General features: G+C 39.3%; 1 protein-coding gene across 1 annotated transcript; it reads right to left on the minus strand.

The window, feature by feature from the left end:
* Positions 1-5,707: 5,707 nt before the first annotated feature.
* On the minus strand, positions 5,708-11,991 carry LOC136262946 (uncharacterized). Its single transcript, XM_066057367.1, has 21 exons — positions 11,767-11,991; positions 11,529-11,704; positions 11,136-11,261; positions 10,807-10,950; positions 10,517-10,726; positions 10,283-10,463; positions 9,941-10,219; positions 9,388-9,882; positions 9,155-9,331; positions 8,468-8,545; positions 8,004-8,417; positions 7,854-7,925; positions 7,683-7,804; positions 6,922-6,988; positions 6,783-6,869; positions 6,657-6,725; positions 6,511-6,608; positions 6,246-6,370; positions 6,095-6,194; positions 5,992-6,050; positions 5,708-5,938 (listed from the first exon to the last, which is right to left on the minus strand). Coding segments are annotated over exons 1-12 (2,415 nt in total). The 5' UTR covers positions 11,900-11,991; the 3' UTR covers positions 5,708-5,938; positions 5,992-6,050; positions 6,095-6,194; positions 6,246-6,370; positions 6,511-6,608; positions 6,657-6,725; positions 6,783-6,869; positions 6,922-6,988; positions 7,683-7,804; positions 7,854-7,923.
* Positions 11,992-18,004: the final 6,013 nt, after the last annotated feature.

An 18,004-nucleotide genomic window follows, 5' to 3' on the forward strand; every position in this document is an offset into this window, starting at 1 on the left:
GTGACTTGTTTCTAGCTGATCTCTCTACAGGGTGAACTTGTTTCTGGCTGAACTCTCTATAGATGATTTGTTTGCAGCTGAACTCTCTACATGGTGGTTTCTTTGTTGCTGAACTCTCTACAAGGTAACTTCTTCTAGCTGATCTCTCTACGTAACAGGGTAATTTGTTTGTAGTTGAACTATCTACAAGGTGATCCTTCTAGCTGATCTCTCTACAGGATAACTTTTTCTAGCTGATCTCTCTACAGGGTAAATTGTTCTAGCTGAACTCTCTACAGAGTGATCTGTTTGTAGCTGAACTCTCTACAGGGTGATTTGTTTGCAGCTGAACTCTCTACATGGTGGTTTCTTTGTAATTGAACTCTCTATAAGGTGATGTCTTCTAACTGATCTCTCTACTGGATGACTTGTTTCTAGCTGATCTCTCTATAGAGTTATAACTTTCTCTATAGAGTTATACCTTGTTTGTATAGCTGAACTCTTTACAGAGTGGTTTTTTTTATTGGTTGCTGAACTCTCCAGCTACACAGTCACTTGTTTGTACTACAGAGTGACTTGTTTGTATCTGAAATCTCTTACTTGTAGCTGAACATTGTATAAAGTGACTTGTTCGTAGCTGAACTAGATGAACACTCTACTGGGTAGCTTTTTTGTAGCTGAACTCTCTACACAGTGACTTGTTTGTAGCTGAATTCTCTACAGAGTGACTTGTTGTAGCTGAACTCTCTACAGGGTGACTTGTTTATAGTTGAACTCTCTTCAGTGTGACTTATTATGTTCTGAATATCTACAGCAATATATTTGTAGCTGAACTCTCTACAGGGTGACTTGCTTGTAGCTGAATTGTCTATAAGATTAACGGTTTGTAGCTGAACTCCCTACAGAATAACTTGCAATGTAATATAATTTTATAATGGAGTAAGTTATGAACGTAGCTGAATGCTCTCCCAAGAAGCCGGCGTGCCACCCGTGAGTATATTAACAGGAAAAAAGCAATTTTCACACCTATGTAGCTCTGTGATCCCATATCCGATTGGAACCACATTTGCTAGAGAGGTGCCGGCCAGCAAGGGGAGTCTACACACCAAGCTTGAAGAAAATCGCTCCAGCCATTTCCGAGATACGAGCGAACAAAATTTCGTTTTAATTTCTTCGTTTTTTTCTTCTTCATTTCGCACACTTCGCAAAATCCGCCATAAAACACGAATGCGTGCTCGGATGGGGCTGAAATTTGGTACACTTAAAAGGCTCATTAAGGCGGATCTCTGTACCAACTTTGGTAGGAATCCGATGAACATTCACGGAGTTATGACCGATTATTTGCGTAAAATAAGGTCGAAGGTCTGTCACGCCTACAGGGTAAACTCCTTTGAGGAATCAGTTGAAAATTTATGTAGATGGAGCAACTATCGTAGGAGTGCCTTTTTGTGGTTTGAAAGGAATCGGGATAAAGACCACGGAGATATGACACAAAACCCGACCTGTGTCAAAATTACGCGATCGATTTTTATGAATAAAAAAACTATTAGTTTTCGTGTCTATCAGGCAAACTGCTTAGAGCAATGAGCTGAAAATCAGTATGTAGCTGGAATACTCATCATAGAAAGTCCTTGCAGTAGTACAGACGAATCGGATTGCAAACCACTGAGTTATGATTCGAAAGGCAACTACGTGTAGCAAATGCGAGATCGAGATACTCTAATAGAACAGTCACCCTAATAAAGCATTCAGCTGCATTTATAATTTACTCAATTATATTACATTGCAAGTTATTCTGTAGGGAATTCAGCTACAAACAAGTCACCCTGTAGTCAAATCAGCCAGAAGAAGGCACCTAATAGAGAGTTCAGCTACAAAGAAACCATCATGTAGAGAGTTCAGCTCAAACAAATTGCCCTGTAGAGAGATGAGCTAGAAGAAGTTACCTTGTAGAGAGTTCAGTTACAAAAAAACAATCATGCAAAGTGTTCAGCTACAAACAAATCACCCAGTAGAAAGTTCCGCTATGAACAGATCACACTGTAGAGAGTTCGGTTAGAAACAAGTCATTTGTAGAGAGATCAGCAAAGAAATCACCATGTAAGAGAGTTCAGTGGCAAACAAATCACCTGTAGAGAGTTCAGCTAGGAACAAGTCACCCTGTACAGAGATCAGCTAGAAACAAGTCACCCTGTAGAGAATTCAGCTACAAACAAATCATCCTGTAGAAAGATCAGCTAGAAGAAGTTACCTTGTAGAGAGTTCAGCTACAAAGAAACCACCATGTAGAGAGTTCAGCTGCAAACAAATCACCTGTAGAGAGTTCAGCTAGAAACAAGTCACCCTGTAGAGAGATCAGCTAAAAACAAGTCACCCTGTAGAGAGTTCAGCTACAAACAAGTCACCCTGTAGAAAGTTCAGCTAAAAACAAGTCACCCTGTAGAGAGTTCAGCTAGAAGAAGTTACATTGTAGATAGTTCAGCTACAAAGAAACTACCATGTAGAGAGTTCAGCTGCAAACAAATCGCCCTGTAGAAAATTCAGCTACAAACAAACCACCCTGTAGAGAGTTCAGCTACAAACAAGTCATCCGGTAGAGAGATAAGCTAGAAGGATAACCTTGTAGAGAGGTCAGCTACAAAGAAATCACCCTGCTTCATCTTTTCTTCTTCCTGTGGTAAAGAAAAAATGATAGGTTAAAAATGGCCCTAAAGCCGGCCATAGGCCGGCTTTGGGGTATACAAATACAAAAAGAAGTGAGATCTATTCCAAAACAGCCAAGCTGTAAAAAAAGTGTGTCCCTATGGTGAAAAAAATGTGAAATCCAAGGTGGCGGCCAAGAAATGGCTGTGATGGTAGGTTAATGGTAAAAATTTTAATAATGACAATTCAGGTGAATTTTGTGCCAAGACCAAGCGGCACCAAATTCACCTGAATTGTCGTTATTAAAATATTTACATAAAACATGAATGCATACTCGGATAGGGCAAAAAAAAATTTTTTTTCAGTATAAGCCATTGATTACAATTACAAACAACTATTACAACTACATAAACTACAGCTAGCTACAGGGGAAAACTATTACTAGGGGAAAAGGGGATTGTCATCATCATCCGAGCCCTGAAGGGCCCAGTACCTCAAGATCATCTTAGCATTGTTGGACCACAGTTGCACAGACAGTTGTTGTAGCAAGTTCTTTCTAGCAACTTTCCGAGGGACACCGCTGCGAGGAGTGGTATGGTCAGCTATACTCTGTAAAGTTATTAGAGCAAAAGGTGTCGAAACTCCAAATGTTTCCACAACTAATGGAATGAAATCTGACCCCACCTTCTCCACAGCTGCCAAATGCTTCTCATCCTTGGCAACCTCTCCAGCAGCAGCAGCCATCCCAGCACATGAAGCACAGGAGGAGATAAAAGCAGGCTGAGTGGTGCAGCGTATGGAGACATCGAAGTAAACTGGACGACCATGCTGGAAGTCAGGATGAAAAACATCGCCAGGGCGCAACCCATCATAAATCCATCCCTCCTGGAGGAAGACTGAGTGTGGCCCAGACTAGACATTGGGTGACCTGCAGTTCGAATCCTGGGGTTGGAGGGATTTTTTTCCTTACTTTGGCCCCTTTTCTGTTACACCTAATTCAGTCAGTAAAGTCAAGTCACCAGGTCTAAGTCCTTGTAGGTTAGGTAATCCTAAGGCTGCAGCACATGTTGCTGTCAGACCTTCAGTGCTGGTCACTGTAAAGTGCTAATAATAATAATAATAATAATAATAATAATAAAATCATCATAAGAAGCTCTCTGTTCCTTAAGAACCCCAGGGTGATCCTGTGAAAGGGCATTATAAATGATGTTTACCACAGCATCATGTCGACGTATTCTCATTGGGCCTTGAGAGCAACCTAACAGATGGTAACCATAGTTATCGATTGTAGAAAAACAGGTATACAAAGGAGAGAACGTAAACAAAGAAACACCCAACCATATACGTAATCCAATAACAAATTCAGGCCCAGCGATAGCCAAACCCAGACTGACTCGAGTAATAGCTTTGAGCCAGCCACTACTTGTGCCAGAAGGGTGTGACAAAGCAGTCAAACGAGCTTGATCGCGAATGCCAAAGGATACAAATAAGTCATCAAATAAATGTTTGTCTAATGTAGCTTTCAGGTCCTTCTGAGAGGCTGAGAAAAGCAAATGACCACTGGAAATACCCGATTAAGAAAGTAAGGTAGCAGCATCCTCTTCATTAGGGAAACTGAGCTGATTAATATCAATGTTGCATCCCGTACGCGTATTTTGTCCCATACGCGTATGGGACAACCCATACGCATATGGGACAACCCATACGCGTATGGGATATCCCGTACGCGTATGGGCATTTTCCCTGTCCCATACACGTATGGGCATTCCGTACGCGTATAGGGCCCCGTACGCGTACGGGACGATATAATTTAATTCTGAGGCGCTTAGCGTTGCTTGCATAGATTCAACTGGGTTTACAAATACGTAGCTTTTGCAGTTCAGTTTCATTAAATATACCTTTGTTTTGGCTGTACTACCTACTGGCATATACTATGTAGAAATTACGTAGTATTAGTATTAGTGATTTAGGATACATAGGCAATGTCTGTATATGATCCTATTCTATAGCTAGCAAAATAAAATCAAACATAATTTAAATTAGCTACCAGTCATGATCGATAGTAAACATTTGTGAGGAGAAGTGTTGATCCAGTAGGTTTTTAAAACTGTTGCTAGCACACTGCTGTCGCGCTTATTTGTAGCTAGCTAGCTAGCTATTTGTTTGCCTCATAGTACTTCGCGCACGTTTCTTCTCCATGCTATAAGCTGCTATGTGCTGCATGTATCATATATCTGGCCTTCACCATTCAAATCATGTGGAGCATGCATATGTTGATTAAATCGGATGAACTTCTTGAGTAGTCTAGCAACCTTTTGGGCTAGCTAGTCACGAGTCCCTTGAACAAATCAGGCATCATTCTGCCTGTCCAGTAAAATATTTACTTATTTATTTATTTGCAATGTACAAACTCAATTTGAGTATTAATTCTATAATCTATAATTACTAATTGTTCTTAATGGAGTAGCGATGGGCATGTCAGTCTGCCTGTCCAGTATAATAGATAAATAGCAAATTATTTATATAGCACACCATAAATATCTAGCTATTCTATTATGTGACTGGACATATACCAGTGGTCAAATGCATGCTGGGTAGAAATTAATGTGAATTATTGTGTAAGCAGAACTATGGTAAGTTAGTATAAATAGCTACATGCACTTCGTGCATATATAGCACAACATGCAGTACCGGGTAAATCATTAAAATCGATTGAAAGCTGCAATTCCATGAATCAATATAATTATTATTAGCTATAACAAGCCAGGTCATAAATTAATGCATATAAATTAGACATGGACTAAGACTACATACTTATAACATAATAGTGCTGTCAGACCTTCAGTGCAGCTGGTCACTGTAAAGCTTTACAAACAAAAGCAAACAGCACAGCTAACATAATACCCATGCACTAACACAGAGTTCAGTCCAAGAGATTCGTTTCAACTAGTTAACGCAAGCGTAAGTGAGACTGAAGTTTACACATCCACTTAACGGTATATAAAACTACTAAAAATCGACTGATTTTCTGACATAGGATCACATAATCATAATATCTACTCTGCACTAAGCAGTAGCAGTGCTAGCTCTACACCATGCATGTTCGCTGGGGGCCAAACACAATTTTATAAATTATAATATGCCATACATTAATATTTAACCATGATTACATAAAGTCAATTACATAGGTTGCACCAGTAGAACAGCATGGTCCAATAAAGTTAACTATAGGTATATCCTCTGGATTCAACTTAATGCTAATGTGCCTGTTGACACAATTCAGGTGGTACCACGATTCACATGCTCCACAGCCAATCTACGTATATATTCAGCTGATAGCCAATGAAACAAAGAGCAAACAACACTTACCCAATCCTGTGCTTTAGTAGCAGTGAATGAGCAGGTCCTGCAATGCTCTTCTATGGGTTCTGCAAACAAATAGATTGCTAACAACACTCATCTGCTTGTTTACCTGAATTGTTAAGTATTTCTTTTGCCATCTCTATTCTTAAATCGTGAACTGTTCCAGCATGGATGTTCATTGGTAAATGTCTTAAATATTGTTCAGCAAACTATTTTAGAAATTCTTTATGTTGTGTTGCAGAATATACTTAAGGCCATACCTTCATAACATAAACTCCACAAGACGAATTGTCTTCCTGTATACTGCATGTGTGGAGGCGTAACGACTTCCCATACATACTTCTTTGGCCAATATCCACCACAATATTGATAGGTGCTGTAAGCGCTGCAAGAGAATTATATGCAAATAGCCAGGAATTATATGCAAATAGCCAGGGAGTTCAAAGAATGTGTTCCTGTTGATATGCAAATTAATGTGTATACATACTTAACTAACTATGTGTGCAAAATATTAACTGTACTAACTTCCAGTTTTTTCTTATCCTTTGTATTAGTCTATGATCTCTTTCTTCATACTTCTTTGGGTCAATGTAGAGAACCTTTCCATTCTTTGGTTCGACGATCTAAAGAAATAGTAGCTATAAAGATATAAATGTACAAATATGTCTGACCACCAATATCCAGCGCATCTTCTGGTAGCAGTAAGGTCCAATGAGGGCATTGTAATGAGACAAATCAACCTGCAGAAATATATGTATACAGGTGTCTGTAAGTCCTCGTAAAGTACCAACTCATACATTGCTTAAAACTTTCTTCTTAAGGACATACGTCCCATTACAAATGTCATTCACTGCAGACACGTCCATGATAAATATTTCTTCTTCCTGTGTTTGGAAGTGAGCATGCACATAATGCATACATTCATATGCACTAGACTTTTCTATGTATTATCTCTAACCTTTTTGTTGGCACGGATCATGTATAGTAGATAAGATGCTATCACCTATATACAACATATGTGACTGAATTTGACAAAACCCGGCTTCGACGCACAAAACTTCGTTAGGAGATATGGCGATTTTAAGTAATCATTGTGTAATAACTTCCCAGTGCCTACAGCTGTGCAAACAAAATTTGCACCAAGTATGCATCTATTTACTAGCTATCACTGAGTGGGTGCATACATTTCTAATACCCAAAATTAGCCCTGTTTTGGGCAGCTTTTCTCGAGTGGGTAATAATATCACAGGTGATAGTAATAGGGTGGGAGGGTGGGGGTGGACGGTGGTCTTAATATACGGGTACGGGTATAAAATGGAGTAAGAAGACGATTGGAATCCAGAGGCCAAGTTTGGGCTCTCCATGGCCCTCAAATCACTCCAAATTGACCGAGAACACTATTGGTGAGCTCTCTGTGAAGTCCCAGCTCACTACACACCATTATCACAAAGCCATGGCCATTCAATGGCGCCAATCTCCCACTCGTGGCTTTGACAGGGTCGGAAGAAAGCTGCCACAGAAACCAGACTTGCCAGTCCTGAAGGAAGTACAGTGTGGAATGTGATAGTGTATTAGGCCAGCAATCCATTTCTGGTAAAAACGTAAGTTTGATTTTGTGTGTGTGGAAGCCTTGTTATGTGAAATCCGGTCACATATATACATATATGCTTGCTTGCATAAAGTTTACAAGCACGTACTTCATCAGTAACCCATCCATTGGTGTCGATCAGTGACAGAATTCCCTCGTCGTAAACTTTGTAACTACCAAACTTCGCTTCAAAAAGCATCTGGGTTTTGTTTCTGATTCTCATTAATCGGCCTGCATGATAGCAATATTATGCAGACAGATGATATACTGGGCACAAAACCTTTGGTTTGATAATCATTTTCATCAACTTCTTCATCTGATGAATTAGGACAATACTGATGAACTACCCCTCCTGCAAAATAAAGATGAAAATGAATGAATGAAAAGTGTAGATAGAGAAAAGTAGTTACAGCCTACAAAATATCCTTACAGGATTTGTGCAAGTGGAAATAGTCAATAAGTACATTAGCCATTGTAGGCTCTTCTTGATTCAATAAGTCGGCTGTTTGTTTGTTTGTCTCTACATCATCCCTAAAATCATACATTTTGTTGGTAAACTTTTGTACAATTGTGATTGGAACTGGTTCCTTGTGAGCATAGCAAAGATCCTTCAAACATTTCTGGTCTTCATAGTTATCCACAACATAGCTGTGCAGAAATGCAGCTGGTAAGTTGGTTTTGAGACTGCTAGATATGTATTCATGGGCAGGCCCACATGGCTTAAACAAAAACGATGGATGGTTCTGTATAATAGTTTTCATCTTCTTGCTAAGTTTCACGATTTTGTCAAACTGAAAGCTGTTCCCTGGTGGAATATCTTCATTGCTGAAAATTTCATGACCCCCTAAAATGTATAATCCATGCAGATTAACACACACCTAATTTATTTCTTACCTTCAAGCTTAGGGCTGGTTTCTTCTACTGACATACTACTGGCTTCTTCTTCTTCTACTCCCTGGACCCCAGAACTACCTGTTATACCAATTCATCTTATACCGATGATCTACCCGTGCATGTACATTTACTTAGACATATCCATGACAAATATGCTATGTATGGGGAGCATTAAAGATATTTTGTGTGCATGTCCATGCAGATGTTTCAATGCATCTCACTTCAACGTAGTACATGCAGTGTACCGTCTACCATTTGGAACCAAGAGTTTGACCAATATGTGACCTGGGCTGACAAAATCAGTCTCTTATAGCCTGTCAAAATTTGACCTACTTTTAAATGCTTGAAGCTACATTACTTTGTCCATGATTATAGCTAGCATCCACATAAACGTTTAACCACTTAATATGTAAAAATTGCTTACAATTTTAATGAGGTTTACAGAATTATTTTAGGTCAAATACAGTGATGGAGATAGACAAGATTCAGTAAACATGTGTATTTTCGGGATATACACTGATTTTGTCAGACTGGGTCACATATTAATTTTTATGTGGACCAGAACTCATGGGGCTAATATTTTTTGTCCTTATTACAAAGTTATTTTTAGAGACAGGTTCTATTGTAACTATATGTAGCTGTAATATCATGTCTGGAATGATAGTTATTGTATGCATATGTGCTCACATCCATCCCGAGCATTGCTGTATGATGGCTCTAGGTCAACCTGTTCCCTCTTCACTGGAAAGCTATCACTGCCAATTTGTTTTGTCTTCACTGAGGTGCTTCCTGTACGATTCTCATTAGCTTGTTCACCGGTCTCAGTGTTCAATGGGAAACTATCATCAATGCTAGAATCATCTGCTGTCAAAGTGGAATATAATTATATTATACTACACAAAAATAACTACTATTCATACCGATGACTGAATTCTTGCATCTTGTCCCTTTGTGGCAATATGTTGTGCATTTTACTTTGCTTTTGAAACATACACATTTGCCATTTACACAACCAGATTTGCAATTGCAGTGTGAAACATCAGTTTTCCTTCGATTGAATTTTTTTGCAGCCGATCGCAGTGCTATTGTGGGATCATCTTCCCACCCAGTGGTTTGTACTGTTGCATGAAAGCACTTCTGAAGCTGGTCAGTTTGACATCTTCCTTTCAAAAGTCCATACTCGGTTCTTATTTTGTAAGACCCATGTTGTTTTGCAACCACAACTCCTGGTATTCTTCTCAAATCACCTACACCTCTGTCATGTCGTGGAATCCTTACAGTCACACCATCCCCAATTTTAAATTTTACAGCCTTGATTCTTTTGCTGTTATCATAAAGTTTCTTCATTTTAGCAGCTGAATTTGCAATGTTTTTCTTTGCAAACTGTCTAACTTCATGGTGCCTGTCTTCATTTTCTGCATTAATAACAAACAAAGCAGCTGCAATGGCAATTTTAAATCATTCCCCTTATACCTGCTGGAATAATAGGTGTCTGCTGTCTGAACTCTGTGTCACCAACACAGGTTCTGGCCTTGGCCACTTCAGGTTGCGTAGCCTTGGTCACCGGATCAGAGTAAGAATCTGTGTTACCTAGCTCTGTCAAATCATCAGTTTCTGTGGGAGGATCCATAATAATGGTCTCTTCTTCTGCCAAACACATTCCTTTCACGGGTTCAGAAGATGGATCTAGACCAAGCACCACTTGGTATGGTGATGTTTTAATGGTCGCATGTGGTTGCTTATTGATTGTAACTGGAAAAACAAAATTATATACAATAATTGGCATCAATAGCACCTGTTTTAAATAAAACTTACATTGAACTCTGGGAAGAAACTGAACCCATTCTGTTGTCTTCATGTCAGCCATGAGTGAAGTGAGCATGTGTTTCACCACTCCGTTAGCTTTTTCAACACACCCATTTGATTGGGGGTGCCTTGGTCTACCTCGAATTAAAATTGTCTCTTGACTCCACTCATGAACAATCATCTCAAAAAGCTATAAAGGAATGCATAAAATACAGCATGCACCTAGACAGTTGTCTTTCCAACCTCATTGTTGAATTCTCGACCATGATCAGATTGGAGTATCTTAGGTACCCCAAGGTATGCGAAAACATATCGTTGCAAGCACAAAACAGTTTCTGCAGCACACTTCCTAGATTGTGCCCATAGAATGGAAAACTTGCTAAAGTGATCTTTGTAATGACCAATCCATCTGTTGTTGCTGTCTGGAATGCTTGACATGTCAATCAAATCAATCTACAATATGAAGTATATATATATAATACACTTATTATGTTATTCCTGCATAAATGGAATATAAAAGCAATATTATTTACCTGTCCACGAACATGGAATCTCTTTGAAATGATAGGTTTCAAAGGAGCTTTTGTTAATTGAGGCTTCTTACAAGAGCAAGTGAGGCACAGTCTGCAATATTCCTCTACACAAGTTCGTGTTATCCCTTCGTAGTTTGACGAAATCTTCAGGCGAAAGAATGAAAATTATTGTGTGGCAGTGCTTATACCGCTTACACATACAGTGAAAATGTGCATTTTTAATAATGCAATAATGACAATAGCAGCTAGGGAGTGTATATAGTTAATGCATTAATGCTAGCTGATTTATTAATAACACTCATATAATTATATTATACTATTATGCATACCACTGAATAAGTCTTCCTAACACCCGAGTGTGCCGTGCCTTTCTCATGAACAGATTGGATGATATCAAATATATCATCTGTTGTTACTACTCTTCTATAGCCTTCAAACAGAGAATTGGCCGGAACCTATATATATTAATGAGACATGCATACATGTGAAAATAGCTATAGCTATATATCTCCAAATTTTATAGGCAGCTACATAATATATATTAAAAAGATTTAGCCACTCACACATTGAAAGGGTCTGATATATTTTGCGTTAAAAACTTATTTCTCCAATTGCAAAAGGGTATAATATTGAGACAGACTGTCAAGTACCCATGCATACTCCATAGTTAATGCCACCGACATGCGCGGTGTTGAAGGATCGCGCGGCCGCGTTAAACTCACCATGCTCTTGCTCTTTGTAGGAACGATCACAGCATTATTTAATCCAATCTGCGGAAAATCTTTCAGTTCAAACTGCTTCTCCTTGACGTACTGCCTAAATCTTGGTTTAATTTCGTAATCGTCCTTGGAATCACCACCATCTTCCGAGCCATCTTCAGCTCCGTGACCAGAGTGGTCTAATGTACGAACGAAAGAGGAACATTGAACTACAGCCTATACTACACAGCCGCTTAGCTACCTTCAAGCAAGGTGGCCTTGATTAAATCGAATTTCTCACGGTTAAACAAAGAATTAGAACGTTTCGCGGCCTGGCTAGCTAGGAACTCGTTAAATTCTCTCCGAACCCTTTCCACGGAAATTTTATCATCCATCACGGCATTCAAGCGGGACTCGATACTCTCAGGTGATACTCTCAGGTCATAAACTATACTGCTAGCAAACACTATAGGATTGCATGCATCAGCACTTGTGGCGGAAAATAAGCTCAGTAAAGCGAGCAGCAAAGAGATCAAAAGAGAGGTGCTAAAATTATAGAGAGAGCATGTATCAGGCACTGATACAGAAATATATATTATCAAGAGTTCATAATATTATGAAGGGAGGTGGCTGGTCCAAGTTCAAGCTGAGAGAATAGAAGTGTAGAATCTACATAAAATATATAATCAACCCAGACTGCTTTTAATTCTGTATATAATATAACCTGTAACTTTAGTTTTGTAATTTAATTTTTTTCCTTGCCATGCCCACTGCTGTCCACTGTTAGTCAGACATGTGGTCGCATGTTGTCCGAGGACACATTCTCTTGTACACAATATAATATAATTTGTTTGTAATCAGTCATTCGTGTTTTCTCAACAATTATTAATGATGGTTTCTTCTTCTATACATAATATATACATGGACAAAATGAAAGTGAGTTTTAGTAGGACTCGAGCATGATCAATGTATCAGATAATGAGGGTGGTGATAGCTACTGACCATATCCATGGCTGGTGTACGACTTACAGTCTAGATAAACACATGATGAGTCACAGTGTACTCTTAGTACACTGTAGGCTAGCATACTGCACAGCATGCCCTGCTAGGAATAAAAGGGCATTCTTCCCAATTTTTGAATATCTACCTTCCTGAGATTAAAACTATAGAAGAAAATCTTTTAAGTCTAGGATTTGTTTAACTATTCTTACTACCAACTGCCTATGCTATATAGACTCACTTCTCCTCTACATGCTGTCAATGGTATGAAACTAGTATGTAAATGCATAGCCACAGTATTTTATTATTTTTTGGCAGGAAGTAAAGGCATGCCTATGCAATTCACAGGCCAAGCAAGGTGGGTGCCTAGCCACCCCATCCACTCCCTGGATCAGCCCCGGCCCTATGCATGTGTGGCAAAGGCCACATGGGTGAGTGGTTGCTAGGAGCATGTTCGATTGTTGACTGGATAGCCACTTCACTTCCTGCTTCGATGGCTCCTTGAGGTATTGTTGCTCAGCAGTTGCTATCGGTGATGCTACATATTACTTAATTGCCCCATGCAATGAAGTAATTTTCTCTAGTTATAATGTTGTTTATGACCCACACTGTTAAAAAGGATGTTCCCAGTACACCTTTCGGGGTGTCCCCCACATGTTCCAGAATAGCTAGCTATATACATTAGCTATACACTCCTGCATTTGTTGCACCTTTGCAATTTTAACTCTTCTAAGTGCTGATAGTTCAAATCAGGATTCAGGATACCAGCTGCTTTATCTATAAGTTAGTTTTGCATTAAGAATAAATATTATATTAAACTTGATATCATGCTATAGCTAGCTTTACTGTTTTATTCACATACAATAGACTGTGTACTACACCTTCATGCAAGTTCCAGTAAAACTATAAAAGTCATTTTTCTCTCCACGCCATGTCAACCCATTGAAGCTGTCGATAGCGAATTAAGCGCCTCTAAAATCATTTATCATCTAGCCAATTCATTCAGTTACAGCTAGATAACAGTGATTTTGTAGTGCAACAAAGCTATTTGGACAAGATCTAGGCGTGCATAGTAAGATGGAACCTATTTCAAAACATCGTCCCATACGCGTATGGGCATCCCATACGCGTACAGGCACCCCGTACGAGTATACGCGTATGGGCAAAATGCGCATGAGGGACACAACATCAACAGAAAGAAGGGTGGAGGCTAATTCACGAACACTGTTGCATGAACCCAAAAATGCAGGTGAAGCAAAAAAAAAGCAGATTCACGTAACCCCAGGCCTCCTAATCGAAATGGCAAAGATGCCTGTCTCCAAGAAGTGTCGAAAAGACTGCACTGCATAACTGCTATAGAGCAGTTTCCAAACCATGGTAACCAAAAATTACGCAATGGACACACCCAAATCGCCATGTTTTTGTACCAGACTGTTTCATGTTGCAAGTTGAATTCCTCGCTAAATTCATGCCAAGACTTATTAATACGTAAGTAAAAGAGATGCCAGTGATAGAATAAAGTATGTAGGAGAGTTATTAGGCATTAAAAGATCCGTACTGCCTCCCAACAGGGCAATTTCGTAGGAAGGAGAAATGCGTAAAGATGGATTTGGCCAAATTGCGACCTATTCACCGCCCAAAGGTGGTTAAAACTAGGGGAAACCTGCAGTATAGGTCTTTATCCAGCACCACAGCATCGTACAGCCACATCGAGCTATCCCCGAGTTAGCCAGAATCGCTCATGTGTTGGGATTCCCACTTCGTGTGAAAAAGCAGACAGCAAAATAAGACCGCTAAAGTTTAACTGATGGTTGATTTCGACAATAAAACTTAACTCTAGCAAAATTCACCACTAAGAGTCTTCTTTTGCTGGCGTTTTATCACAGTTTGGTAGTACGCCATTACCGGTCTCGTGCCTTTCAGGAGCTCTGGCTAATCCTGGGATAGCTGGATGTGGCTGTACGCAGCTGTGGTGCTGGGTAAAGACCTATACTGTAAGTTTCCCCTAGTTTTAACCACCTTTGGGCGGTGAATAGGTCGTAATTTGGCCAAATCCATTTTTACGCATTTCTCTTTCCTTCGAAACTGCCCTGTTGAGAGGCAGTACGTATCTTTTAATGCCTAATAACTCACCTGAACATTTTATTCTATCACTGGCATCTATTTTACTCACGTATTAATAAGTCTTGGCATGGATTTAGCGAGGAATTCAACTTGCAACATCAAGCAATCTGGTACAAAAACATGGCGATTTGGGTGTGGTCCATTTCGTAATTTTTGGTTACCATGGTTTTGAAACTGCTTCATCGCAAGGTTCATCGGATTCCTACCAAAGGTGATACTGAGATCCGCCTAATTCACGAAGACTACACTGATAGGGCTGAAATTTGGCACACTTGAAGGGCTCATTAAGGCGGATCTCAGTACCACCTTTGGTAGGAATCCGATGAACCTTGCGATGAACATACACAGAGTTATGACCGATTATGTGCGTAAAATAAGGTCGAAGGTCTGTCACGCCTACAGGGTAACCCCTTGGAGGAATGAGTTGAACATTTATATGTAGATGGAGTAACAATCGTAGGAGTGCCCTTTTTGTGGTTTGAAAGGAATTGAGATAAAGACCATGGAGATATGACACAAAACCCAACCTGTGTCAAAATTACTCGATCGATTTTTATGAATAAAAAAAACTATTAGTTTTCACATCTACCAGGCAAACCGTTTAGCAATGAGCTGAAAATCAGTGTGTAGCTGGAATAATCATCATAGAAAGTCCTTGCAGTAGTACAGAAGAATCGGATTACAAACCACTGAGTTATGATTCGAAAGGTAACTGCGTGTAGCAAATGCGAGATCGAGATACTCTAATAGAACAGTCACCCTTATAGAGCATTCAGCTACGTTTATAACTTACTCCATTACAGGATTATATTACATTGCAGGATATTCTGTACGGAATTCAGCTACAAACAGTTAATCTGATAGACAATTCAGCTACATGCAAGTCACCCTGTAGAGAGTTCATCTAGAAACAAGTCACCCTAGAAGAAGTCACCTTGTAGAGAGTTCAGCTACAAAGAAACCATCATGTAGAGAGTTCAGCTGCAAACAAATCACTCTGTAGAGAACTCAGCTACAAACAAACATGCCCTGTAAAAAGATCAGCTAGAAGAAGTTACCTTGTAGAGAGTTCAGCTACAAAGAAACCACCATGTAGAGAGTTAAGCTGCAAACAAATCACCCAGTAGAAAGTTCAGCTATGAACTAGAGTTGCACCGATAATCGGTTGAATAATCGGTAACAGCCGATATAAGGTGATTTTGCAAGTATCGGTATCGGCTACAAAGAGGAAGTTATTTGCCGATAACCTAAACCCACAATCAATCATTAACGACAGTAATAAACATGTGACAGTATTAAAAGAAAGCAGTGAATGCAGTGGTAAGTGGTAAACATTTATTTGCTGTACCTGTTTATAACTATTTAAGCTTTTTTATGTGTGAATAGTGTGGCTGCAAGGCTATAATAGGCTGTGTATATTTATCGGCCGCCCACGCAATCAACCAATCACTATTTGGAAAGGGTCTGGAATCCCACCAAAACTCCGTTTGAGAAGCTGACTTAGGTGTTTTATAACTACTTGGCTTTCATTTCCATGTAAGGGGTTAGTGGCACACTGGTAGCAAACATTGTAGAATTGGCGGCCCACGCAAGTAATTAAATTATTTCAACTAATGTTATACACGCACATAAACTTTAGATGATTTTTGCTCCTTCTCCCCTAACCTACAGAATAGAAGAATATCGGTAAATATCGGCATATCGGCTACAGGAATGAGTGAAACATCGGTATCGGTAAAAGTGAAAATATGCATATCGGTGCAACACTACTATGAACAGATCACCCTGTTGAGAGTTCAGTTAGAAACAAGTCATCCTGTAGAGAGATCAGCTAGAAGTATCATCATGTAGAAAGTTCAGCTACAAACAAATCACCTGTAGAAAGTTCAGCTACAAACAAATCACCTGTAGAAAGTTCAGCTACAAACAAATCACCCTGCAGATCAGCTAGAAGAAGTCACCTTGTAGAGAGTTCAGCTGCAAACAAATCCCCTGTAGAGAGTTCAGCTAGAAACAAGTCACCCTGTAGAGAGATCAGCTAGAAACAAGTCACCCTCAGGGGCGGATCCAGGTGGGGGGGGGGGGGGGGGGGGCTTTTTAGGCTTTACTTGATCAATATGCAGTGTATTATAATGAAATTTTGTCTTAGCATAATTATATGATCACTAATAATACAAATACTCATAAAACCACCTTATAAACATCTTTCCAAGGTATTATCAGTGGATTTATGCTGAAGTTTATGCAACAAGGACCCAGATCAGCATTGGAGGCGTACAAGATCGAGAAACTCTAATAGAGCAGTCAGCTAACTACTCTAATAAAACATTCACTGGAAACATGTAGTTGGTTCTGTTATGGAATTTTTCCAAATCTGCCTGCACCTATAGCTACATACAATGAAGTGCATTGGTCTGCATGTTTAAAGAGCTTCATTCATCTACTTGTGTAGTTAATATGTATGGCAATACTTAATTCAGGTACACAATTACCATTGAAAATGCTCTCAAATTCAATCTTGTATTGTTCAAATTTCAAAATTTTCTACTTTCAACATTATTATTCTAACATGCACCTATTCTTGGTTGTCCGTACCTACCCAAACTTTTCCATTAGCAAAATGCTTCAGAGAGCCATACCTATAATCTAAAGGCAGTATATAAAATATCTACAGGAAGAAAATATTAGGGATTTTATGTGGAAATGTCTCCAAATTGCAGTATTTTAGCATCAATTTTTCAAAATTTTCCTGTGGGGGCATGCCCCCAGACCCCCCTAGTTCCAGCATGCTTCGCATGCTGGGAAGTGTGCTTCACACACCTCTACCCAAGAGATTAGTACCTTGACTTAGCCCCCCCCCCCATTTATAAATCCTAGATCTGCCCCTGACCCTGTAGAGAGTTCAGCTAGAAGAAGTCACATTGTAGAGAGTTCAGCTACAAAGAAACTACACTGCTTGAAGTATCTTAGTTTACTACAGTGGTATATCCCCAGTATATGGAACAGTTAATTGTTTGTTATTTAGTAGTTTTTCAGTAAACCCGCATCACTGATGTTTTACTGAGAGTTTAAAACTTAGTAAAATAATTATGTTCCATATACTTAAGTTTACTGACACTTTACTATCAGTATAACTACAGTAAGGCATCTTAACAAATTAGTAAACTAAGAACCTTCAAGCAGTGCTACCGTGTAGAGAGTTCAGCTGCAAACAAATCACCCTGTTGAGAACTCAGCTACAAACAAACCATCCTTTAGAAAGATCAGCTAGAAGAAGTTACCTTGTAGGGAGTTCAGCTACGAACCGATCACCCTGTAGAGAGTTCAGCTACAAACAAATCACCCTGTAGAGAGTTCAGTTACAAAGAAACCATCAT

The sequence above is a fragment of the Dysidea avara genome, chromosome 1 (genome assembly GCF_963678975.1).
Source record: "Dysidea avara chromosome 1, odDysAvar1.4, whole genome shotgun sequence".
NCBI lineage: Eukaryota > Metazoa > Porifera > Demospongiae > Dictyoceratida > Dysideidae > Dysidea > Dysidea avara.

What these genes read in the sequence shown, in the direction of transcription:
- LOC136262946 (XM_066057367.1), bottom strand. Translation starts at nt 11,899, where the DNA reads ATGGATGATAAAATTTCCGTGGAAAGGGTTCGGAGAGAATTTAACGAG. An exon ending in GATTCCATGTTCGTGGACAG is followed by an intron (nt 10,727 to 10,806) that starts GTAAATAATATT and finishes TTCATATTGTAG; the next exon opens with ATTGATTTGATTGACATGTC. An exon ending in CAGCAATGCTCGGGATGGAT is followed by an intron (nt 8,546 to 9,154) that starts GTGAGCACATAT and finishes TTGGTATAACAG; the next exon opens with GTAGTTCTGGGGTCCAGGGA.